The following is a 27,468-nucleotide window of genomic DNA, read 5'->3' as shown; positions in this document are numbered from 1 at the left end:
TGTAATTGGGGATGTTGACAATGAGACAAATGTGCTACTATACAGCCTCACTGTAACTTTAAGCTAAGCAGACAAGCAGTTAGACAAAGTTACTTCTGTATCCTCATATAGCATATGAGACTTTTGGACTTTGGTTTTTGGTGTTTAATGATAAAACCCGTCTCATTTCGAAAAAAATATGCTCTGCTTCAATCTGGCTAGTAGTGTGTATGCTGCTCCATTGGGCATCTGTCACAGACTTGATAATTACGGTTTGCACAGTATGGTGGGTTGGCAGAAGAGGGTGGGGGGTCTATTGTTTACCTTAGTTTTTTTTTTTTTTATGTTTTGTTTCAAATTAGATTTTGATGTCATGGTGATATTGAGCTAGTAAGAATGGGACTGTGCCCACCAAGAAAGTGGTATTGTGTTACCATATTGTAAAAAAACACAAGGTGATCTCCCTAGGCTGGATTAAGCTGCGTTTTTAACAGGTTTGGTTTATATTAGACAATCAGAGTGTAATGAAATTTATACAGTACATAACTCATGTTTTGCAAAACTTCCAAAGTGAAATTCAAAGTCCATTGAGTGGCGATAGACGCATTTTCAGTTTTATGTGAAAAATATGAATGTTTATGTTTTATATGAATGTACATCAAAATATGTAAGTTTACAAATGTATTTCATACATAAATATACAAATACATACATTACTTTAATACAAAAATAACATTATGTTTTTAGGTCATATTTTTGTAAAAGGGATATATATATATATATATATATATATATATATATATATATATATATATATTAAACAATATATTATATATAACAATTTCTGCATCGAATTTGTATGTAGAGGTATGTTTGTCAAGTTTTGCAAAAATGTAGGTAGAGGCAAGTTTTTTTTTTTTTTTAAGCCTATTTTTTTTTTAGACATGTTAGCTTGCTAACAGTTAGCTCAGAGTTGATTATCCTATCAATGTGACAAACTAATGATCACCACCAAAAAGGAATGGACAGATTTACTGAGTAAATTACTTACCCACTTAGATTCAAGTGGCTTTCACTTGCATCTGAATTGAACTTGAAATAATGATCAGTTTCTTTTGACCACTCAGTTTGGTTAAATTAAAGGTGCATCACCATTCCTGCGTCCCCAAGGGAAGCACAAGCAGGCTTCATATTTGCTATCTCCCTCACCTCACTTGTCTTTTGAACCATATCCCCAGAGCACTGCCGCCATATTATCAACCCACAAAGTGAAGTTAAATCTTACTGCTATTAGATGAGATATTTCCTCCCTTACAGGAGGGTTTCAGAAAGGCATATGGTGTACAATGGTGTGAGATAGCAGCCACAGAGAGATGAGGTTACAGAACCTGACCTTGAGGAGAGAGCAGACAAAAAAAAACAGGCTTCAAAAGCTAACAAAAACCTATTACAAAAACTTGAATTATAGTATTGTCCTTATTTTGAATATAATCAAATCAAATCACTTTTATTGTCACATCACATGTGCCTTGGTGAGTGAAATTCTTGGGAGCGTGCAGAACAATTACATATAGACATACTTACAGACTTATACAGATGAAAGTGTGACATATACACATACATATACTCAGTACACACAGTGTACTATTAGACATACAGTTAGCAATACACATTCTACACAGCATGTACACATTCTACAGTATGTACACATATGTATACAAAATATGCAAAGGTGCAGCACATTATACATGAACTGGGTACGCAAAATGTCATGGGTGTGCACTGGATGGTATAGTCCAGTATTGAACTGTGTTAGAGGTGCAGTGTGTTGCATAACGTATAGTGGGAGTATGCTGTAGGGTGTATTAGTTCTGACTGTTCATTAGTCTGATAGCCTGAGGAGAAAAAGCTATCCCTCAGTTGGCTAATGCGGAATCGGATGCTGCAGAGACATCTTCTTGAGGGTAGCAGAGAGCGGTGTGTGGGACGGATGGTCAGTGATGATCCTTCAGGCTTCCCTTATACACCGCCTGATGTAGATGTTCTGGAGAGAGTGAAGCTCACCTCCAACAATGTGAGATGGAGAGCTTTATGGTTGCCAGCAGTGCTGTTTCTAAACCAGTGATGCTGCCAGTCAGGATGCTCTCCACTGTGCAGATGTAGAATGTTCTAAGGAAGCTGGGGATCATTCCAAACTTCCTCACCCATCTCAGGAAGAAGAGGCCTTCTTCAGCACTGCATTAGTGTGTGTAGACCATGTGAGATCATCATTGATGTGAACGCTGATGTAAACGTAAAGCTGTTTACACGCTCCACAGGTGTCTTGTCAATGGTGATGGGTGTGTGTTCTCTGCTCTGTCTGCTGAAATCCACCACCATCTCCTTGGTCTTGTTGATATTGAGTGAGAAACTCCTTACCAGACACAATTTAGTCAGGCAGCTCACCACTTCTTTGTAGGTTGTCTTAACATTGGTCAGTGATCAGGCTGTGACGTTGTGTCATCAGCGAATTTGACGATGATGCTGGAGCTGTGTGTGGCTGCACAGTCATGTGTGTACAGGGAGTACAGGAGTGGGCTGAGGACACAGCCCTGAAGAACACCAGTGTTGAGGGTCAGTGGGTATGAAGTATTGTTGCCCATTCTGACCACCTGACTTATAACTGTTAGGAAGTCCAGGATCCATCTGCACAGAGATTTGTAAAGTCCCAGAGTCTGGAGCTGTTGCAGACCCTATGTAACTAATGTAACTATGTCAGTGTTGTTATCGTTAACTAAAACCATTTTGTTAATTTAAATAAAATTTATAAATATTACAAAAGCACAAAACAAAATTACTTAACCTAAAATTAAAAGAAAAATGTGCAATATAATAATATATAATATATAATACAAAATATAAATAAAAATAAGGCTAAAATAACTCTGACCATGTTAACCTTGCAGAGGTTGCATATGAAATTATTTTGAGATCACTGCTTATATGCTGTTTTTATAGTCTAATAATTATTTTTCCACTAAAGCAATTATCATGCTAACACTTTTATGCAGTCTAGTGTGAAAAACAGATAACGAAAGTGAGAATATTTATTGGAACCCAAACATAATAAGGTATTTGCAAACTTTCGGCCGTGACTTCGTAAGCGTTATGTCAGGTGTGAATGTGACTCGTAACAAATTGCATGTTATTTTTTGCACTTAAGAACTGATTTGCTTTTGCATCTGAACTATTAATGTGTATTTCATGGTATGGCAAAGAGTTTGCACTCTCACTTGATTTCATGCTGATTTTAGTTTTGACCTTTTCTTTTAATAACAGCTTAGGATTTTCTGTGGAAATGCAAACTTAATTTTTTCTTTCTCTTTCAATATGTATTACTTGTCAGTAGTTCATACTGTTGCTCATACCAAGAAAAGGCATTTTAAAAAGGCATGTAATCTAGTGTTTCTTAGCCTTTTATTTTATTTTTAGCCCTAGCAGTCCAACACAATAATAGTGGTCCCTTTAAAGTATAACACAACTGTAATATGAATTAAAATGTATTATTAACAGAAACTGGGAGTGCCAGTATAGCTAAATTAAATACACACCTTTGTGATCCCATCACTTTCAAGAACTGCATGTTCTAAAAACAAAACATAATGCGTTAAGGACCATGGTATTTAAATTATCTACAACGCAACATATTTTAAAAGTTGACAATTCATCATAAAATGCCAGAGAAAAAAATACAATCTGTAGTGGTTTGCTACTTTTAGTTTGTTTGTCAAATTATCCCAGTGTAGCCAACTGCTAAATTTCCCAAACTCCCTCAAAAACACACAAGTTAAACTCCGTAGGCCTGTTTAAGCTGTGTTTTTAATAGTTCTGGTTTAGATAAGACAATCTCCCAAACCAAAACCCCATAGTACTTGCACAGCAACATGATAAAAATGTAGAAATATGTACATATTTATTTATTTTTTCTGGTTTGTGCCGGTTTATGCCGTCTTAGCTTGTCATTCATCTTGGCCAAGATGTTATCCAGTTGGTTTAGTTTGTTGGCCAGCTGGTCTCTTAGCATGATCAGCTTGAAAAGTTCTCAAAACCATTCTAAAACCAGTAAACAGACCAGTCTGGCCACATTGCGAGACCAGCTAAGACCAGCAGACATTTTATTTTTCAACAAGGACAACTCATTACAATCATTAGTAGGAGGCTATTTTTACACATCAATCACCACTCCCCATATTCTTCAGAAAATATAACAATCAAGTTTATTTTTACACATTAGGTCTGCAGCTGCATTTTGCTTTGAGCAATATGTTATCAACATCTTTCTCGTTTGAGGTGCATGTTTTGTTGTTTTGAATTAAATGGCATCGCAGCGATCACATCAAAGCACACTGTTATGAACTCATCTCTTTGTAGTAATCGTTGTTATAATTAACTGCAAAACATTTCCTCTTTCATGTAGCCATTGACATCTTTAAAAAATAAAATAGGTTGCTTGTATGCATAAACTTTAAACCGTATGCGTTTTTGTTTTCTGCCGATTCCCGAGTTGGCTGTTGACGAGTGATGTGAGAGTGCAAACGTTACTTCAAAGCAGACACCAGTGCAAGCGACTTTCGACTCGATTAATCACACTCGTGGTTCTTTTTTAATGTTTCTATTTATTTGTTTACTCCTTTTGGCTGCAGCTTTTCCTCAGATGGTGGATTAGCAGAGTTAGTGCTGCCTCATTTGACAGCTCATTCTGAGACTCTAAAGACCCTGGTGGACAATGCAGGCCTGTTATCTGCTGTGCTCCATAAGCGTTAGGTTTTGACGGCACAGACGTCTCTCACTAACATTTGATCAGAGCCCGGAGAGATTCCTGAATACTGGGACACACTACTGGCACTGCTGCTAATCAAAGAACACAGCAGTTTGCTGAATCATAAAGCCAAAATGGCACATTCTCTTAAATTAGTCTAATGTTTTTTTATTGCTTGTTGGTAAATATTCCATTGGGATGCGTGCATATTCGCGTTACTTGTCTTTAAATACAGCAGTTAGTCTTGCAGTTTGTTCGTTTTTCTCAGAATTGGGTCCCTGTGGACAGATCCTCATATCTTGGATTGATATTAAATGGCGTGTCGTTGAAGAATCGTGTGTATATGAAGAAATTTTCTTTTTTATCCCCACCTTCAGCAGAAAATCTTTGAAATGGGTTTCTGCATATCACAATGACAGACATTCCTTATTTATTATGTGTGCTCAAATGACTGTAATTAACGCTTATCTGACTGTCATCAAAATGTGTGTCATCGACCCTCGTACATGAAGAGTTACTCAAAGATATGATATGAAGTATTAGTCAGACCCAAGAGTGAAATAATAGATATGGAACAATGCATAAAAGCCACGAGTAATAAAGTGTAATGGGGTTTATTTTATCATACTACATCACATTTTGGTTTCCCAGCTTAGCTAGAAATATTAAACAGGCATTGCCTTAAGCATCACTGTGGCTTTAACTAGAGACAATAGTGTTTCATTACTGCACACAATTGAAAACAAGCCAGAAATTGCATTACATGACACTCTAATTTCAATCAAATGAATTGCAATTCTTCTATGATATTAGGCTTGGCATTTCGCTTTGGCTTGCTTGGCTGAAAGAGCACATTATACATATATTATGTAGTTCAATCCAGTTCAATTTATTCTGTACCGCTTATTGTACATGCACACCATCCAAAAACCCCAGTGAGCAAGTTAAATAAGACAGTGGCGAAGCAAAAGTCCTTAAGATAGCAAGCAGAGGAGGAGGATTAAACCTTGAGAGGAACTAAAAGGAAATCCATCCACTTGTTAAGCTATTTTTTGGGAAATATTGCTGGATTAATTTTAGACATATGATTATATTATCTATAAGAAGGGTATCAAATCTATAGTAGGCTAACCATTATCTTTGTTTTTATTTAGATTATTATAGTTTTAAATATGTAATTATTTATATTAATTATTTGTTTATGAATCTAACATTTATGATTTAAAGTATAGATCTTGGGGGGGAAAAGGGCATTAGAAAAATTATTAAAAAAATAATAAAGAAAACCCAAATTTAAAATACCAAGACTTAATGTTAAAATTTAATCTTCATATAACCCAAAAAAAGAGAGAGAGAGAGAGAGACAGGGAGAGAGAGAGCGAGAGAATAAACAACAACAACAACTTGAAATTACCATAAATGTCAAAACAGGCTCAAATGCCCAGACTTAAAACTTAAGAAGTATTAATGCTTCAAACTATCTTCTGCCATTAAGTTTAGATTCTATAAGGAAAATGTAGCAATTATCCGCTTCAGGAATAAAAAAGAAAAAAAAAAATGTAAAAAAAAAAAAAAACAGTAAACAAAGGAAAATGAACATAAGCTTTATTAGGTTTGCTTCCCAGTCTCTCAGAATGAATGTTAATGATGAAATGTCTTTCAGCAGCAGTAATAATGAAAACAAATGTATTACTTTCTGCCTCTGTGCTGTTAGAGAGAAATGATTGTCAGAGCTAATATGATTAGCATGCAACCTCATGCATAATCAGTGGATAGCATTGTCAGCAATGACTGGCCAATATCTTTTGCTAAATTGCAATATTTTAGTAGTAATAATTGTATAGCCAGTGACATGACAGTTGATGGACGTATGTTCCATTGATCTAGCAGCTAATGACTGTGCTTGTGATATTCAACAGTTACACCCAGAATGAGATTGAATAAGGAGACAAGCCACTCATAGGAAAAATAATGTTTGAAATGTAGAAAATATATATATTTTTTTTTTACAAGAACCAGTTGCCTTGTTGACAGTTGATCATTTTGTTGAGTTGAGTTGTTCTAGAGTTTGTTAACTATTTTAAGCTTAAGAACCAACTGTACTGTATGTCTAATGATACAATTATGTATTCATATAAATGTAGTTAAAATTTGTTTAAAGCATTAATTGGCAAAAAGAACAAGAAAAAAAATATTTTTACCTACCTATGTTTCATAAAGCCAACCGGATTCCATGAGGCTGAAACTATTATAAATGTAACATTGCCAAAGAGTTTTGGGAAATTTCTGCCTTTTAGTACTGAAGTTAACAGAAGCTGCACTTGGATTACTGAAAAATAGATGCCGGGAGACATTAGCTTCGATAGCCATTGAATGGACTGAGTTGCTGTAAAAAGAACACACTTGACGAACTGTTTGAAGCTAAGCTGGTACTCTTGAAGTTAGAAGACTGTCATAGACCGCTCTCTGTATCATCTTACCAGTTCCTACATTCATGCTCATAATGAGGCTGGAAAGAAGTCATTTAGCTCAACCTTCTGGCAAGTATGTGTCTTTAAAAGTAGTCTCTGTTTCACGAACAACCTTGAGTCCGATGCCCATTAAAAAAGAAGTTCCAAGCTTGCCTTTTTAAGGACACTGAGGTACTGAAATGCCACTGTCTACCTAGTGTCAGTCAGGAGGGTTTCGGTGTGACTTCGGTTTTATTTTAGCCTTTTCTTTCCCTCAGAGCTGCTCACAAAGCCCTGCTGTCAACATCTCACAGGCAGCCTTATCGCAGCTGTATGGATGGCTTGCTTTTTTTTTACAGGTTACACAATCACTGCTTTCCTCAGTTTGACCCCAAACAGACCGCATTCACAGAGGCCTGGAGCTAAAGAGCAGGTTGACCTATAGCAAAAGAAACCTGTGAGTTTTCTCTTTTTCTTTGTTTATCATAGCTTTCGGGAATTGAAACTAGAAATATCAGAACTGTGAGTAACGCACTAAATTCTCTACACTAACAAATCTTTCTTATTAAACTTGATATAAATTGTATATCAAATATCTTAACACTTTGATTTACGTATTTTATAGTTGTTTATCCAACTACAGTATTAGGGATTGAAATTGAGGTATACAGGCTGTTACAAATTTAGGTTAATTTTAAGGTTAAATTTGTCTTTTTTTTTTTTTTCAAATAATTTTTCAGGATTTTTGGAATACATCATGTTGTTGATAACTTTTAGCAAGGGCACAACCACATGAAGGACCAAGAAAAGTAATCAACTCTTTCAAGCTATGCTATATATTTATGTTAGGCTTTTACATTTTGTATGATCCAACTTGCGTAAGAAATGAATGCACCATTTCTTATGAATTATTGCGTATTCTGTATGAGGTTGTTGATACTTGAGATTTGCAAGGACATGTTCACGTGAAGGACTGTGAAATAAACTCTTTCGATCTTTATGGGAATTAGATTTAGGTTTTATGTTTTTGTATGACCCAACCCATATCTTATAAATTTGCAATTTCGTGTGAATTATTGTGTATTCTGGATGAGACAGAGTTGCTGATACTTGAGTTTTGCACGGGCATATCCACACGAAGGACAGCAGTGGTAGTGATTAGTTGTGTAAAGTTCATGCCATAATAACGACGGCCCAAGTTTGGGGCCTTCCCAGGTGCGCATACAGTCAGAATTTGTGCTGACTGGAAAACAAGGCCTCAGCCGAACCTCATCAGTGCAAAAGTTTGCCGGTCGAAGTATCTGTAATGAGCTGTTGCTCTACTTCTCATTACTAGATCCAAGAGAGGACCCAACAGGAACAACACATAAATCAAACACAGGCCATTCTGTTTTAGAAAAGGGACAACAAATGAGAATGTGGGCTGTGCTTCTCCAATAAATTAGACTGTAGAGGCTGTGTCATTATTGTAATGATATATGGTATGATATGACTTTTATTATTATTTTTTTCATCATGATATGACTTATTGGCTCAAGTATCCATTTTCAAGCAGGTGAGGTTGGGGCTTAATGCTAAATTAAAGCTTTGCACCAGAGATATGTCACTCAGAATTTAATGGAGATACTGTTTGTTATATTATCCCTCTTTTGTGCATTTGATATTTAAACCATTAGCAACCCACGTACTGTGTAAACTAACGCAGCAGGAGGGTCTTTCTCATCCCCTCACATTTCATGCTTTTATTTCACACAGATTTGTTTTGTGACTGATTTGTGTTATGTTTGAGACAGAAATAGTCACAGAAATGGCTCATTACCCCATTCCATTAATGGCAAAAAAATTCGTATCAATCATTTATATACAATAGTTTTCATCGGGATAGCTCTGGTAATGTGCCGTTGCATATGATTTCTATTATGCGCCGCGTTCTTCGCTTTCATGAAAGCAGTTCAAGTACGTTTTCGCATTTTTCTTGGATGGTGGTCTCAGCAAATGTGTGAAGAATGGATCAATATTTCATCCCTAGCTAATCGTAAACCATAGCAACAGCTCGAGCTGGCAGAGATTGGTCTTGTACTGAGCTTTAGGGAGAAATGCAGTCTTAAAGGGGTGGTGAAATGCTCGTTTTCACTCAATATCCTGTTAATCTTGAGTACCTATAGAGTAGTACTGCATCCTTCATAACTCCAAAAAGTCTTACGTTTTATTATATTCATAAGACAAAGATAGTCTGTAACACGAGTGGCTGGAGGCGTGACGCGTGGGCGGAGCTAAAGAATCACAAGCGCCAGTAGGCTTTTGGGTTGAGCGCGTCTGGAAGCTGTGACACTGTGAGGACAAAACCAACCAAAACAAACCACTACTAACAGTCAGATTCAGCGTATATTTATGATCCAGAATCGGATACAGAGGCTGAAATTGAACAAGAGCAGCATCAGCAATCAGTCTCTATGTGGTATGTACTGAAACTGTATATATTTGCTTAGCGGTTTTGGAAAATGACTAAGTTCCACTTTGTCGTCTTTTTTTTTTTTTTTTTTAGCTGTACATGTGGAAAGTGCAGTTTGATGACAACATCGCATGTTGTTTATTTGATGTGCTTACGGCCAATAGCTAAGTTAATAACACAGAGATATTTGAAGCAGTTTTACTCACCGCATGCGGATTAGTGATCGACCGATATTGATTTTTTATAACCGATACCGATACCGATTATTTGTATGTTTATGTACCCGATAACCGATATTCAGAACCGATATTTATTTACTGTTATACTTCTGTTTCTGACAATTATTACAAAACAAATGAGCTGAACAAACCATTTTATTTATAACAATCACTCCCTCCCTGCATACAAAAAAACAAAGCATTATATTTATACACAAATAAATAGAGGGGTCTGAGTCCAAAAAATTTAAGCGCACTGTTACTAAGTGTCTTTGTTTTAAAATAAAAGCTTTGATGAGGTAAAAAAATAAAAACAGGTAAAAAAAATAAAGCACAAAAATGATTCTAACATATTGGTGGGGGCGGGAGGGCTATTTAGTAGTGTAACTTAATACTCCCAGTTAAGCAGAACTAGGTTTTAGTGTAGAAAACAGAGTCTTTCAGCATTCTGCCCAGTAAGCCTGCTTCCTTCAAAAATTTTATGCAGTGGCCGTGCTTGAGGCTTCCTGATCATCAACCCAGTCAGGTGCTGAGCAATATGAACGAACTTTTTTTTTCCCGAGACTATATAAAGTTAAACAGCACTTATCAGTTGGCATTTTATGATCTAGATTCAATCTAACGTTAGATCATGAAATGCCAACTGACAAAGTGCTGTTTGACTATAATTTAATCAACCGCGATCGCGCATGGAGATAATAAATAATTAATTTCCACAAAGCGGTATATGTAGCCTATATGTGTATTAGCGAAATAATTGTTGTGTAGTAAATGATAATATAATCTAGGGTGTTTAAACAAGATAATCTTGTCAAAAGTTTCATTCAGTGGCATTGCTTGAGGCTTCCTGATCATCAACCCAGTCAGGTGCTGAGCAATATGAACGAACTTTTTTTCCCGAGACTATATAAAGTTAAACAGCACTTGTCAGTTGGCATTTTATGATCTAAATTTAATCTAACGTTAAATCATGAAATGCCAACTGACAAAGTGCTGTTTGACTATAACTTAATCAACCGCGATCGCGTATGGAGATAATAAATAATTAATTTCCACAAAGCGGTAGGCTATATTTATATGTGTATTAGCGAAATAATTGTTATGTAGTAAATGATAATATAATCTAGGGTGTTTAAACAAGACAATCTTGTCAAAAGTTTCATTCAGTGGCCGTGCTTAAGCCTCCAGATCATCCGTCAGTTGCTAAGCAATATGAACAAACTTTCTCTTCTAGACTAATGGTGAGCAAATACAACAGATAGAGAATTAAATTCAACGCTTTTATTTTCAACATGCACTCATTCATATCTGTTTTATTTAATTCATGTAAAGATACGTCTTTATTGGGGCAGGACATGATGAATTACACTACGTGACTCAATGAGTTCATCTCAATTGTTTAGAAACAAGCTGCATAAATTAACTATATCAGGAATTTATGTCTCAGATCTCATTTGTGCATGTCTGTTATGTTAAATAAAGTTGATTAATTAAAGCAAACCAAGTAGAACATATATTTACCTATGCACTGAGTTGTTGTTGACTGATCTCCTCAGACGCCCGGGGTGCAATGGCGGAAATCTCAAAACGGCCACAAGATGGCGCCGTAAATCGGCGAATCCGATATTACAAAACCGATACCCGATTATGGAAAAATGCTTAAATATCGGGAAAAATATCGGTAAACAGATACATCGGTCGATCACTAATGCGGATCCAACATACGATCGTGACCCTTTTTCGTTGGGACTGCATTATCCTTAAGAAATAAATGATGTGCAAATCCGGTGTCAAACTGGACCTTGTTTGTAAAACAAGCATCTTCGAAATGCAGGGAACAAACACAAACACTTGCACAACTCCGTTGATGCTCTGTAAAAATAAACTCCATCCACTGGTCCCTTAATGCTGTTTCTCTTTTGGTAATCTGTGCAGGGTTGTCTTGCCCTGGCAACCAAAAACACACTCCTTTTGTGACATTTCGCGACGCTCTCGCTCTGATCAGTGAAGTCTGTTGTGCTCTCAGTGCTCTGCTATACGGGAGCGCGCGCTCTTCTGGCAGACGCGCCCTCAGGACCCATATAAGGAAATTCCGCTCCATCTAACGTCACACAGAGCCATACTCGAAAAAAACTTTCCGAAACTTGTGACAAACCGGAAGTAGTATTTTTGGAACAGAAATACTCCTTCAAACGTACAACTTAATTTTTGAAACTTTGTCCATGTTTAGCATGGGAATCCAACTCTTTAACAGTGTAAAAAACTCAGTATGCATGAAATAGCATTTCACCCCCCCTTTAAAAAGTCAGGATATTGCAAAATTAGCATTTAGCCGTTGAGACATAAGGCCTGATGCTTAGGTAAAAATGTCTGTCAGTTTGCGCAGAAAGATTTTGAAGTATATACATGATCTTAAGTTTGTTATTACCGAAAACACAAAGAAGCAATGCCAAATGCTAATAATAATAAAATATTACTACCTATATATGCATAGTTAGAAGAGTAAAACAATTCCAAAGAAACAAGGAAACATCTTTTGTTATCAAACCACTACAGTATTTTGGCTCAAAGTCATCTGTGACTTGGTACAAGCTAGCCAAATTAGCCAGATGATGCCAACATGTTGGACATCCTCGAAAATCATGAACAAAAGTCCTGTTAAATGTGCGTCCACTTGCAGTGAGGATAAACGTGGTTTGTGCCAAACGCAATTTGTTTTGTGCTGCAAATTATTGGCTAAGAGCATCAAATTCAGGAAACATTTGGAGCCCATACTTGTCAATTTTCCAATTCAGCCTATGCAATTGCAATCATTTTGTCTATTGTTGGGTCTATGCAGTTCATGCTAATATTGATACATTTCTGGACGCTTCTGTTCACTTTTATTCAATTGAACAATTTAGGAATGGAGTTGGGTGTCCAAAACCAGACATGAACCACTATGCTTTAAGCTCATGGCATGATTTGCAATGCAATGATTTTTATCATCGTATGGAGTCTTTGAATTCCTTTGAATTCATGAAGGGATTTTTAGCCTGTATGGCGTTCACTGTTTTGGACGCAAGTACAGAATGATATCTGAGACTGGTCTTGTGTCGCTTCTCTTCCATTGTCAGCCGGCTTTGTCCATGCTGAAGTCTTGGCTACAGATTATTGTACAGTTTGGCAAGGAATAAAGTATATGTCAAACAGTCTGCCTGCTCTGTCTCTTTGAGATCCCATCATCCAATCTGTCATTACATTAGCTTGACGGTTCAAAAAACCACACAGCATATAGCAGGCTTTAGTTGGCTTGTGAATAAATCTGTAGTTATCAGGAAAGTTCAGCTGTCCATCTTTCATCATAATTCCCTGCTGAGAGAAAAGTTTTACATTTCCGCACGCCTTTATATAGAAGCGGTGCATTAGAACCACTTGATCAGCTGTGTGCATCTTTCTGCAGGGTGTATTTTAGCATTTTATTAGGCCAGGCCCTCAATGCACAGAGGCGCTATGGAGCCATCCTCGCGCATCAACGCCGCAGGCTAGCCACATGCAGCACTAATGAGCTGCTTATATTTGCAGGCTTGGCTTGCTCTTTCCAACACCAAAAGTTAACTTTTGAGTCTTTAAGAGGATTGCGAATGGATTTCTTGATTATTTTTGTCATTCACAACAGGCCGAATGCAACCCGCAAATGACAACCTCAGAAAGGACACAAGCTAATTACATGTTATTAGCATTGTTGTGGCTAGGGTTAGCCATGTTTGCTCTGGTGGCTACTGACAGAGTAACTGCTAGAGGAACATGTGTTTTAAACTGATTAACACGAACTGGCCTCTTTGATGTGGGAGCGCGTCTAGAGAGCTCCGCCGAGGAGGCGATTAGTAGACGGTTTTTAGGCCATTTGCTCTGTGAGATGGGACCTCAGAGGAGATGCTCTCTCGGTTCAGGGACGAAAGAGCTCCCACGTGCCGGCAAGGGACAGGAGGATGGTGACGGTGAGCTTGGAGGATATCGTTAACGTGAAGCGATGAAGAGATGTGAACCTGCCCTTCGTATTCCAGAACAAAGAGAGCCCCAGGGATGTTTGAATGGGCTATCTTGGAGGGGATTTGGCAGTGTCAGTCCTTGTCATGTCATGCGAGCTGAGTGTAAACATCAATAGCAGACAAGAAAAGATCAGACGGATCCAGATTTCAGTCTTAAATCCTGACAGCAAAGACTCTGAAGCCTTTATCAGTGTAGGAACATTGCTGCTTGGAGCTGAGAATATCTGTCTGAGTGCAAGTTGTTGGCTGGAGAATATTGTAAGATATTTGCATAGAAATTTATGAATTTACGTTTTTTTATTATTAGGATTAGCATATTGTTGTCAAATGCAGCCAAAAGAGATCGCATAACCATTTAGTTTTGCAAATTTTATGTTAGCATTTGCTATTAGCACACAAATACTTTGTGAACAAGATTGTATGAGCTACGTAAGCCGTAAAGTAGTCAATATATGTATAATTGTGATCACTTGAATTTTATATCAATACAGTATATATACATTACAATCAGTGTTATCTTAGTATCATTCAGATGCTATTATAATTTTATTTATTTGTTCCTTTCTCATGTAAACTTTGATTAGTTTTTGTAATTTCTGCAGCCTTTTGTCAGTTTTTAATTTAATTTTAATTTTAGCTAAGGTAAATAAACCAGCTGAAATGAAAAAATGACTAAATGTTATTTTATTTAATTAAATATTAGTTAAACCATGTGTTAGGGTTTTAGTTTTAGTTTCAGATAATAACTCAAGCCTATTTTTATTATAGCCGCAGAAGCAGCAACAATATTAATGATAAGTAAATGGTGAAGATTTAATTATTTCAAATGAAGAACCACTCAATGACTATCAAGTCTATCAACATTGCATAAATGCAATCATTTGTTTTCAACTATAGTTTTAAAAGTTTTAGGTATAGTTTCTTTCATGCAACACATTTTTTAAACATGTTTTGCAATAATATGTATTTTGGCCTTGCAGTTTATAGTTTATTTCCGCAAAGCTCAAATATAATAGCTGCATTATAATGGTTGTAAATGCTAATATAATTGTATATAATTATAATGCATGTGAACAACACCATTTCTCCCCCTCACACAGTGCTATAATTAGGGGTCTTACATGGAATTCTTGAAATATCCTCTCCATTTTTTTTTTTATTATTATTGGTCAACCTCTACATTATATTGGCTATTTACAGTTGTTTGTCCATTCAGAATGGATTTTAGATTAGAAATATATATATACTGTATGTGTGTGTGTATATATATATATATATATATATATATATATATATATATATATATATGTGTGTATATATATATATATATATATATATATATATATATATATATATATATATATATATATATATATATATATATATATATCCATTAGTAGTATTTGGGTCCATGTTACAGGACATCAGCATCACAAATCCTTAACATTGTGTTGAGCAGAAATCTTGTGTATTCAGCGAAAGCCTCATCAGCTGAGGTGCCTCCATAGTGGCAGCTGTGTGGGACCTAAACAACAGTTGTCAGATTTGCGGCGAAGATGGGGAAAGAAAAAACTCCCCATTCAGTGTTCTTTTGATTCCAATCTCCAGGCTTCAATCTGCTCCCTCGTGTCGTGTGCCGCCACTGAGCAGGAGAACAGATGGCGCCTTTCAGCAAGGCAAAGAATTGCGGAGCGGAGTCCCTTTCGCTCCGAAAAAAAAAAGGAGAGACGGGGAAGTTAAGAGAAGGTAAATAAAGTAGGTGAGGAAAGACAGGCAGTGGAGGGTGACTGAGAAGAGAAACAGTAAAAGCCTTGTCTCTACTGTAGATGAAGTTATCCATGTCTTACTTTCTCACTGAATTAGGGTATAAGATTTGTACATCTCATCAATTACATATCTATATTTATTTAACATCCTCAATATTATATAAATAATTCCCTAAGACTAACAAATCAACTGAAAGCATTAACATGTGCAATACAACAGCAAAACAGGTAATAACGAAAAAATAAATAAAACCTGGCTCATTATAAAACTCTTAACAAGAAAAAAAAAAAAAAAAAAACATTTACATGATGTTTTGTCTGGCTTTTAACAGTTTAAATGTAAAAATTATGTATAAAGTCATATAATAAGAACAAAATAAGCCAGGAAGAAAGCACAAATTGTCAACTTTCATATTGATTAATATTTGGACTAATAGTTTGGTTGTGCCTAATTACTGTTTTTTATTGCATCCTCTCCGAAAACAGGAAGTGCTGCAGTGATGGTTTAAATGTGTTGTTTGGGTCAGTCTTAAATGGTGCTTTTGTCTCTGTGGTCGTTAAATGATGTTTTATTAGGCAGAAATGTAATTTCCATTAACGCATGGTCAATGAAAGAAAACATTGGTGTTTATTTACAATTTGGTCTCAACTCTTGTGCATTACGCTGCTCCTCAAATGCAAACATATTGATTGCATGCAATGGAGTCTAGGAAAATTATGACTTTTCCAATTGCAATCCACCTTCCACTCATATTTGTGTGGTTCCTTGACTTGATGATACTTTTATAAGTGAATATGGTAGTGCTTCTTTGCCGACATTTTTCCTTTTGAAGTTTGGAGATGATTTTCTTTTGTAGTCAAGTAGTCTGGTGGTATTAGGGTGTGGCTTTTCACTCTAGACAGCATTTAATTGGACAAATCTTTGTAGTGCAGGATGAGTCATCAATATTTTTGGTCCGTTTTCCCAGAGGAGAAAGACGTGTGTATCTGTAAATGTGTGTATCTGCTAATTTTGTCAGCTTTTAGAAGTATGCTAGCATGCTTGATGACCTCAAAGCTAATACACGTGGTCTAAAAAAAAAAAAAAACATTTTTATTTAATGGGTTATTTTCTACATGCCAAAAAGTCACTTGGCAAAATGCATTTGAAGTCCAAGCCAAAAACCCTAATCGACTAGAGAGTTCACCATCAAACGAATCATCAGTGCATGAATGCTGAATGTCAAGGGATGGCTTTCAACTTTCTCACTATGCAAATATGTGTATTTCTGCTCCATATTTATGGCAAAAAGGATTAAAGGGATATTGTTGCTGTAGTTCAATGCAACTTTTACTCTTAGCAGAACCGGATTTGAGAGCTTTGGCGATTTTAGCACTTACATAGCTTGACCTTTGGATGAGAAATCCACACCTGAGGTTTTGATGGGAGTTACTGCCACTGATAATCTCTGATTATCTCTGCGACTGCCGGGAATGTTGAAGTGCTTTGTCACCCCGCAATTTCAAAGTAATATCAACAAAATATGTTTATCCAGGAACATGTCATACTTGACAAAAATTGTGGACATTCAGGTCAATTACTTTTGAAGCTGCAGGTTTTCATTGTATTATAGCACAGCGGATATGAAAACGTTTTAGCGTCAGGAATCTATTTCTTCCCATTACACAGAATGATGCAAGGGTTTCACGCTTCAGTGAGTAATACTCTGATCTGCTGTGAGAAGTTTAGAGAAGTTTAGAACATGGTATCACTAACACACAAATACCAAAATGTGTGTGTATTTGTCCATTTCTTTATTTATTTGGATGTGAACCATGGCATTAGCATGATTTGTTTTTCAAGTACCTTGAGGACAACTTACAAATACCATGGTGTGTGTTTTGGGAGTTTGAGCTGACTCTTTTTATTAGATTTATCATATGGATTTACAATTGGTCTGAATGATTTTAGTTTTTTCCTGTATTACTACAGATGTTCTGAAAAATTGTGAAAATCCATGGAAATTAATTAATCAAAAAGTGATAGAACCCTGACCATGGCAACATCACAGTACTTTTCTTTTGAAAGCTTTAAACTAAGCACACACTTTTTATCACCTTGTATCATTCAGTTCACACTTGTAAGGAATGTTTTTTTTTTTTTTTTTTGCCTGAAGCGAATTGAAAGCTAGTGTGATGTGTAAGTGACACGAGTCACGTGATGGTACTCTTAATTTTAGTGCTTGTGTGTTAGACATTCAGAGATCTTGTTATCTTGAAGGCAAGAGCCAGAGAAGTTGGGCTAACTTATTGCTCTTTAATTCTCCTGTCAGCTGTAAAATCTTTTCAGCCCTCGGCTTCCTCTTGGTAACCATAATGGTTATAGTGAACATGAAGATGTGCCTCAGCTAAAGACAAAAGAACACCTCTGCATTTCTAGATATAGAACCACAAAGAGATTGCATTGTCTTAGGGTGTTGTTTTATGCTGACAATGATGAATACGAACTTCAGTAAAAAGTATCTAAAAGGTAGATACATCATGGTTGCCCTATGGGGTTTAAACACATACCACAGTAGTACATGTAGTGCCATATAAATACCATGAAGCATGGATAAAAAAAGCAATTGTAGTAGCACCACTATGCTTTCTGTAAGGATTGCTTTGTTTTTAACACAATTAGATATCACAAATTACCACATTATTTGCAAATCACATAAAAAGTAATACTTCTCAGTTAGTTAGTGTGAGAGCAAATTCATGAAGGACCATTGTAGAAAAGGTAATGTCACAGTACCATGCTACAGTAGTGCTATTATCTCTTCAGAAAGGTTAAAGATAATCAGTTTTTGTTCATAACATTTGATAAAGTGTACTAAATACATAAACTAATATAGGCTCCAACATAAATACTGAATAGGTTTATTGAAAAAAAAGTGCCACTACCTACATTAAAACACACACACACACACACAGATGAATCGCCTTCGATAATGAACGCGATATTGTGTATCTTGTCAGTGATCTACGGCTCTGTCTATTAAATATCGCTCCATTTGAAAGCAGGTGTTGCCGATTTACCGCTAATCAGGGAACCGGCTGACGAAATGCAGAGTATCCTAACATCTTAGTTTTATAGTGGTCATAGTGAAATTTATCAGCACAAAGAGATTATTTTGTCTGATAAAATGTTTAAAATCTTTAATTTAGCGTGGATTAGCATGTTGCTTAGGGCTAGAATAATAAACAACCCTAAGATTTTAAAGGGTTAGTTCACCCGAGAAAGAAAATTAGTCCATCTCCTACTCACCCTCGAAGCATCCCAGGTGTATGTGACTTTCTTCTTTCAAAATAATCCAACTGAAATTATATAAAAAAATTGTCTTTGCTCTTCCAAGCCTTACAATGGGGGTAAGCGGGTGTTTGTTGCATGGTTAGGGTTAAGAAAGAAAAGAAATGTTTCATTCAGGATCACATCGTGCTTGACAAACTCCAAAGATAATACCATGGTACGTCTCCAAAATGATTTCTACTTAAATGTTTTCTTATTAAATTTTACACACCTTTGGAGCACCGAAAGCATGTTGTGAATTTCTCTGCGGAAAGCCGTGCTTAATATTTGATGCTTCAACCTGCTCTTTAGGTCTTTTTGCCCACTAAGCACAGCACTGTCATAAAACCATACTACCCTATGGTCTCGTATACTTCAACCATTTTATGGATGTGAGAACTGTGGTAGTAACTCATTTCCTGCCATTTCAGCCTTCTTTTCACCATCAGCAGCTGTGCTGTTGTGCAATCGATGCCCCTTCATCCGCACTGCGATTATTTTTGTTCGCCATCAAACTGCGCTTACAAGTGAAATCCAGTATCTCCAGCAGACTCTCATAGATGCTAGTCTAATCTTCCCATTTGATTCGTGCCATGTTGTTATTGTTGCTAAAATAATGCGTGCATTGGATAACGCATACGACATCTGACTTCATCAGTTTAATTTGGTGGAAGAGTCTTCGTAATGGTACGAACTGATTACCGATAATGCATTCTTATTGATTATAATGACATAATTCCTAAAGCTCTTAGCTAGAGCGAATTAAGTGGTGTGACGTCCTATTTGAAAACCTCACTGACTAAAGCATCTTTACTCGGCGGGCTTTGATGTTCGTTTCGGAGTGCAAAGTACGTCTGAAGATGGCCCAGAGGCCAGGGCGGTGTTATTCAAGCATTGAGGCCAAGCAGAACAGAAAGCTGCCCCTGCTGTTTGTACCAATTGCCCTCGCAATTGGCTCTGTGTTCAGCCGGGTCTCCTGGGAGATGGGAAGATACAATGGGTTGCTGTGGCGACAGAAAAATCTCAGCCTACCTGCGAATCGGGGCCCGCCGGTAGTTCGCCTGCTCGTTTAATTAGGTGACTTCTGAGTAGATTAGGGCCTGTGTTAGCGTGGGTGGCCCGCTGCGCTCGTGCCCCAGGAGCGCTGCAGTCAACGGCCAGACTTGAAGGGCAGGCCACAGGGGAAAGTCTGTCAGGAACTGAAATAAGAGCAAACGGGCTGAAAGAGAACTGACTCAACTTACATCTTTTGTCAGACGGAGAATACGAGGATATGAGGCTACAGAAATCTGTATGTGAGAACTGCTGTGGTACTATGACGTATAAAGCGACTAAAGAATTGAACACCTCTTCGAGGTTAAAAGTCTTTCTTCTATACAACAAGATATGCAGAGGTAGCTTCAAGATAGTCATTCACTGGTTATGTTTTCTTAGAAAATAATGTTATTTGTAATTATTAAGTTGGCTTCAGAAACGAATGCACTGTATTACCTTCAAAACATTCACACTTTAATCTTTCAAACCTTCAAACTGAAAACTGTCCAATTTTTATCTAGTTGTAATCTGAAATACTGCTACTAATAATGTTCATTACTTTATCTGGGTTTGCATATAATAATAAATATCGTTAGTAATAAATTGTTATTTTTTCTGGTTGATTTTCAACATCATAAATGAATATTGATTGCAATAATTTTGTGTTTTATTCCTATTTTTTATTATTAGTAATGGTAGTAGTAGTAGTGGAAGTAGTAATATTGCTAAAGTAGATGCTAACAAGTTATTTATTTATTACAGTATGAAATAATGCTAGTATTGATTTCTTGTTTTATCGGATCATGACAATGAAAATAATAACTAATAATAACAAAGAAAAGTAATACATTTCAATGTTTTATATTAAACAATATACAATAATAAGTATAATCATTTTATAAATATTATTACATTAAGATTGATTTACAGTACAAAATTATAATGTAATAATGATAAAAAATAAAATTTAAATTAAATTAATTTTTAAATGTATATTATACTGTTTAAATAATTACATGATAATAATAATTATAATATTTATCATAATCATTATACATTTATATGTTGTATTATATTATTATATATAATATAATATAATATAATATAATATAATATAATATAATATAATATAATATAATATAATATAATATAATATATAACATAAAATAATAAATCAAATAGTTTTAAATTATTATTAAATTAATATTGATTTTAGTACTTTTACCGCTACTAATTATAATAATATTAATGTAAATAAAATGAAAATAAAAACAAATATTAATACATATTTATTGGGTAGTAATAATAATAATAATAATTACAAAGTAATACATTTAAATGTTTTATATTAAACAAAATCTAAAACAATTATACTTATTATTTTAAGTATTATTAAATTAATATTGATTTACAGTATTGTGCTACTACTAAACAATAATGTAATGATAATAAAAAGCAAAAAGATTGAAAATCTAAATTACTTTTTTAATGTATATTATTGTGTTTGAATTATTAAATCATATCATCATCATCATCATACATTTACATTTATTTTACAAAATGACTGCTTCACCTTCCCAGTTCCCTTTCCTCTCTTTCATAGCGCTTCTGGAAGTCAGAGAAATGAAAATAAATTACACAAGGTAGAATTAATTAAAAACAGGCCGCCATAGCCTGCAAGACAAATGCACCCCTCCGCGTGCACAGGAATGCAAAACTTCCTCATGCTCCTCTGTGACTTTCAGCACTTTTAAAGAACTTTAATAAGTAGTCTTCTGTCAGACAAGAAATGATTCATGAGAAATAAAACGTCTCTAAAAAGATTTTCCATCCATGGATGTTTTGAGATTTTCATATTTTCAGTAACTCAAACTTTTTATGCAATCCGTTCAGGGAAATTGATTTGATCCATGATTAGGAAGGTTATTTTTCTGTCTTTTGTGTCAGATTAATTATCCCAGATTACAAATAAAGCTGTGTATTTAATTCAGACTTAATTAAAGGGAATTTAGGCTCATTAGAGTAATGAGTGAATCAAGCCTGAAAGAGTGCAGGCAGCGCAGAGAATCAAAGAGAAACACCCCAAACCTGATTTTTTAGGTTATGGACACTGATCTTTATACAAACTTTACCTTTAGGCAAGTTTAAAAAGACAAATCCTTATTGCTTTCCCTCCTCAGTCATACCGAACCCGTTCTACAACCCCCTTAATAGTCTCCATTGTTATGCGGCGTGTTCCCGGCAGGAGATCAGAGATTGAACGCTGGTTGATTCACAGATTTCCACTTCAGAGACTTTCATGCTTCACCATCAAATCAATGAAGTATACAGTACCTAAACATTTAATAAAGTTAAAGAACCTCTTAGTGTCATTCCATACCCTGAAGTTGATGAAACAATCATCTGAGCTCGTTCATGAAACACAAGCACAAAGAATTCCTGTTGAAATCGCTTGTAAAGACTCTCTACATCAGGACGAAAAGTACTTCTTAGGAAGAACTTAACAGTGTATGTTTTTGTGTTGAACGCACACAATTATTTGTGTTGCAGTTGAACGGTGTTACAGCCAATTATTATCTTACGAAGCAGTACATAAATATTTGACTTAGCTTTAAAAGTAAAATGTCACTTGCTTTTGTTTAGCATGTTTTCTCCTCATTTTATATGGACCATTATATAATGTGTTTTAAGACTTGTCAAATTGATGAATGATGAGTTTGGAACACAAGGCTTCCATCTTTAAGATTTAACAGTCGGGAGACTTGATTGGCATTTTAATGAATTATATGGTAATTTCACTAATTGTTTCTTAATTCTCTTTCACTCAGTCAGTTGTACCTCATCCTTGCAGTAATTACATGTGTTTGTACCAGAAATATAAGGCAACATTTTTATTTAACTTTGAATGATAATCCTGGCAGCTCGTCTGCTCCTTATATGTGATAATATAAGAAAAGACTAAGACACATTGTTCTCAGTGTAAACCCCATTTAAGTCCTACAACTGGGCAAACTTTGTGAACTTGTGCGAGTACTTTTGTACTTGAAATGTTCGCTAGTGGATATTTATATCTTGCCACAGAATTGTATGTAAAAATGCTGCTATTGTTCTCGTACTTATGCAGTCTCATATCTCACAAGGGTTTGGTCGAAAAGAAAAGATTAGCACAATTTTAATGGGAGCAAATCAAGTTGTGTGTGTGTGTGTGTGTGTATTTTCCCCAGCAGGCTGTTTCATTCTCATGTTCTGTTAAAGTTGTACTTCTTTAAAGTACTGTAATATCATTGCTTGTATAACCTGTGTAAATTAGATTTTACTATTTGGGTCAATCCCACAAAACCTTTCAACAACGAGATCATGTCTGTCTTATTTTACCCCCAAAAATGTAATTTTACTGTAATGTATTTATTTTCCATATAAAAAATAAATAAATAAAAATAATAATAATAATAATAATAATAATAATAATAATAATAATAATAATAATTATTATTATTATTATATATATATATATATATATATATATATATATATATATAAATAAATACATTACAGTAAAATTACATTTTTGGGGGTAAAATATATATGGATTGTCTGGTGCTTTTTCACATTTTAATTATTTCTAATAATGCAATTCAACATTTTACATATTAAAAATAATGAATAGACAAGAAAAACAACAACAGTTTTAGAGTTTTAGATGGGGGGGGGTAATATAATAATTGAAAATTGAAAATAGGCACAGAAGCTGCCATGGCGATAAACACAAACAAACAAGAAAAAACAACAACAACAAGAAAAATAATAATAAAGTTTTTATTTGCTTTGGTTTGTATAAAAATATTTATTGTTAATGTTGTTGTTCTTACATCTAAAAAAAAAAAGTCATTTACAATTTACAATTATTTATATGTTTAAGTATTGATATGTCATGGAAATATTTATAGTACTGCTTTAAAAGTATGCAGATTTCAGTTATTTAAAAGACAACTAATTACAGTGAACTGATAACTTAACTGTTAATATTTTAAAATCTTAACTGTCCTAAAATTACTTTGATTTCTTAATGCAAAATGTAATTTTTTTTTTCTTATGATTTTGACCTCACCTGGATGTTTTTGTGAGATTCACTCAATGACTGATTTATTCACTGTTGATTAATAGTTTCAATCACTGTTTATCAGCAGTGATCCTTTCTGAATGTTCCATTTGATGTTTTGTTAAAGTTAGTCTGTCTATCTGTCTTTAGAAAATGTAAAAAAAAAAAAAAAAAACTAAAAAAAAAACCTAAAAAAAAAAAAATCATTTTTGAAATAACAAAGCAACAAAAAAGTTGTATCAGTTGTGTCAATCTCTCTGTCAACTGGGCAGATCTAAAGAGCAAAGACAGATAAATCAAGACAGACAGCTTTTATCTGTGCATTCATGGCCTTTATTTATTCTCTCTGCATGTTTGTGCTGTTAATTTATTAATTTGGGTTATGTGGTGTTTTAAGTTCTCCCCCGTGTGTTGTCTGTGTCTGTGGTCTACAGGTCCTCCTCTCCATTGCTCATCTGCCTCCTCTTCCCCTGTCGACTCTCCTTACCCTCCCCCTTCCCATGCAGCCAATCAGAGCAAGGGAAGGTTGCTAGGTAACAGTGGGGCTCAGGCCGGCCAGGACTCTGAGTCAGAAGATGAGTTTGGCCCCAATTTGTTCTTAGTTAAAACCGGCTCAGGGAACGTCGGCGCTCCAGCCACTGCAACTCCTAACGGTGAGTCCCTCTCAATATCGCTGCCTGCTAGACGGGTCTCCACATCCCCTGCTGGACCTGCTGTGGAGCTTGTGGAGGAAGCCACAGGCCGAACGTTCATTTCTTCTGGATATTTTGGGCATAGCAGCGGAGGCCAGATGTTAGCGGGAACTTTTCTTTTTCTTAACTAAGGCCTGCTGAGAAGAGAAGCTTCTGGCTGGGGTTCAGGAAGTGAGGTGTGTCAGAGACGCTGAAGATTTATTGCAATCTGTTGTACTCCAGTTTAGAGCTGCTCTAAAGATTTCTGTTCTGTTAATCATTTACAGCACTTAATCATATTTATTAATAGTGCTTTTGTTAAACAGGGTGACTTTAATTAAATTAACAATTAATAAAAATTTACCAATTTACTTGTATTCATTTTACCATTCATTCTAAAATACAATCAGCTCACACTTTATTTTAAGGTCCAATTCTTACTATTCACAAACCATTAACTATGAATTTGCCTCAATAAAGTTCTAATTTGCTGCTTATTATTAGTTAGTAGCAGTAGTTAAGTTTATACATGTTTAAGCAGAATATGTGCTTTATAAGTACTAATAAACAGCCAATATGTTATCAATAAGCATGCTAATAAGCATCTAGTTAATAGTGAGAATTTGGCCCTATGCTAAAGTGTTATAGTTGAATAATTTGAATTTAAATAGTTTTTTTATTATTATTATAATTAAAGTGTTATTTTTGTTATTGATTTCCAAAATTGATGCACTGTGCATCATGAGTGAAAATAGTCTATACCAAATTTACAATACATTTCAATTTTTATGACCATTTATTTATTTTCACCCTGTGCCATGACTTATGAAGTGGTTTACGATATACGTCTCTGTTTGGATGACCTGGATCGCAGTTTTGATACCTTAGCTGTGTGAGATTGAGTTTGTCTGTATTTCTTGCAGTAATTTGATTGCTACCATTTCAGATCATTTTAGAGGTGTCTTCATTAACTTTGTGTAGTGTTAGAAAGGTCAAGAAGTTTTAATTAAAGATAAAATCAATTGAAAGCCTGTAAATGATAAAAAAGCTTAATAGCATACCCTGCTGAGGGACTAGTGACCAGCGCAGCAGGAACTTTAACCACAATGAATCAATTTTACAAGTTACTATGTCCTTACTAATGAGCTGCTGATGAAAAGCACATGGATTTATGAAATGATCGCATTGTGCTGCTATTGTGGTCCAGTAAGTTCAAATATGATGAAGTTGTTTGCTAGGCATTGATGTTTTTTAGTTTTTTTTGGACTACTTTTAACATTGTTACCACCGCTAACAGTAAAGCCAATATACGACAAAATGTAGATACTCTAGTTGGAAACTGTAACCAATCATATAGTGTTTATGAACTTATTGTCCTGAACTGATGTCTGCGCTGCAAGATGTTTGTACGGCGTCAGCTAACCAAATTAGAAATAAGATTTGTTAACATCCTTTTCAGATAAGAAAGCTTCACGTCACTTTGATAATTGGAGGAGAGCAGAGAGCATGCCGATGTTGAGCAGTCGATATGAAGCCTGTCATCGCTAGCAGCTCTCGGCTTCTCCCTCAAGGCTTCTTTACAGAGTAGAACAAAAAAATGCTGTAAATAATTGATCAGCCTTTACAAGTTAACCACCTAAGGCTGGAATTACATCAAGCTCAAGAGGATTGTGCCTGCCTGCTTCCACGCGGCCCTCCGTAAAGCAATGAATTACCCTCCCATGGCAAGAAGTTTCCCTTCTCCACACGGCAGCCTGCTACCGTCCCGGTCACCTAGCGGTGGCACCCTCCTGCTAAGATGGGACTTATCTTTCCGACAAATGGCTGTGATTTGCATTGGTATATAGGTTACCCTCGGGCTGCCAGTGAGGGGTAGCACACTCACCAAAGGAATTGGCCTCTTGCCTCCGAGCTATGCAAGGCACCATAAGGCTCTATTTGACTGAGACAAAGTAGCGTACCACAGTGTCGTGAAAAAGGAAGTTTATGTGCTGGAGTTAAGCTCAGCATCCCTGGTAGTAAAGAACTGAGATTCCTGCCAGAGGCTATACTGTGTTGCATGAGGTTGGTGTGAAGTTTGATCCTGCTTTCTTTACTTCACATTTCACGAGTCAGTAACTTTTCATCTGAAGTCAGGTCGCTCCTGCACTGCCAGTCATTTTTGCACTAAAAGACAAAACTCTTGATGGCTATGTTCATACAGCAGCACATTGTGCTTGTCTGTAGAGTTTTTGACTGCTAAATATGACTCTGTTCATACTGTTTGGTTAATTCAGAGTGACTCCAGTTTGGTTGATATTGACAATTAGTTGCCACCCAACTTATTATTTGCCCTCAGTTTCAAATTGTATAGCTGTCATCTTCTCTGAGGTTTTGAAAACCACCAGAACGTGTTTATATTGAATTCAGTTCCCTTGTTGATTTGCATATAAATGCCAATTTGAGAGTCACCTGCTAGTAAATATGCTTGTCAATCCAAACACTGGCTGTGTCAAAGTAGCCATTGTGATTGTAGGTAAACAAGTGGTAAATTATGTAAATTAGCCTGCTCTTTTGAAGAGTACCATCATTGTCATTTCTGATTGTTTGGCAACTGTATTTGCTGAGCTTTAAAACAGAACAAGGACACAATTATAATAAGAAAAGAGAAGCACTGTTG

The 27,468-nt window shown here is 35.6% G+C and overlaps 1 protein-coding gene across 7 annotated transcripts in view; it reads left to right on the top strand.

Annotated features, from left to right (window-relative positions):
• LOC127972817 (teneurin-4) overlaps positions 1-27,468 on the top strand; it is a 205,920-nt gene that overhangs the window by 60,411 nt on the left and 118,041 nt on the right. For 6 of the 7 annotated variants that reach the window (XM_052576618.1, XM_052576621.1, XM_052576624.1 and 3 more), the window contains exon 4: positions 24,573-24,791. The exons of the other annotated variant lie outside the window; for it this stretch is intronic. In XM_052576618.1, coding sequence (XP_052432578.1) covers positions 24,573-24,791 — 219 coding nt within the window. The remainder of the gene's footprint in view (positions 1-24,572; positions 24,792-27,468) is intronic. 7 annotated transcript variants of the gene reach the window in all.

The sequence above is a fragment of the Carassius gibelio genome, chromosome B15, assembly GCF_023724105.1.
Source record: "Carassius gibelio isolate Cgi1373 ecotype wild population from Czech Republic chromosome B15, carGib1.2-hapl.c, whole genome shotgun sequence".
Lineage (NCBI taxonomy): Eukaryota > Metazoa > Chordata > Actinopteri > Cypriniformes > Cyprinidae > Carassius > Carassius gibelio.
The sequence above is the reverse complement of the archived record's forward strand: the minus strand, read 5'-3'. Positions and strand labels throughout refer to the sequence as shown.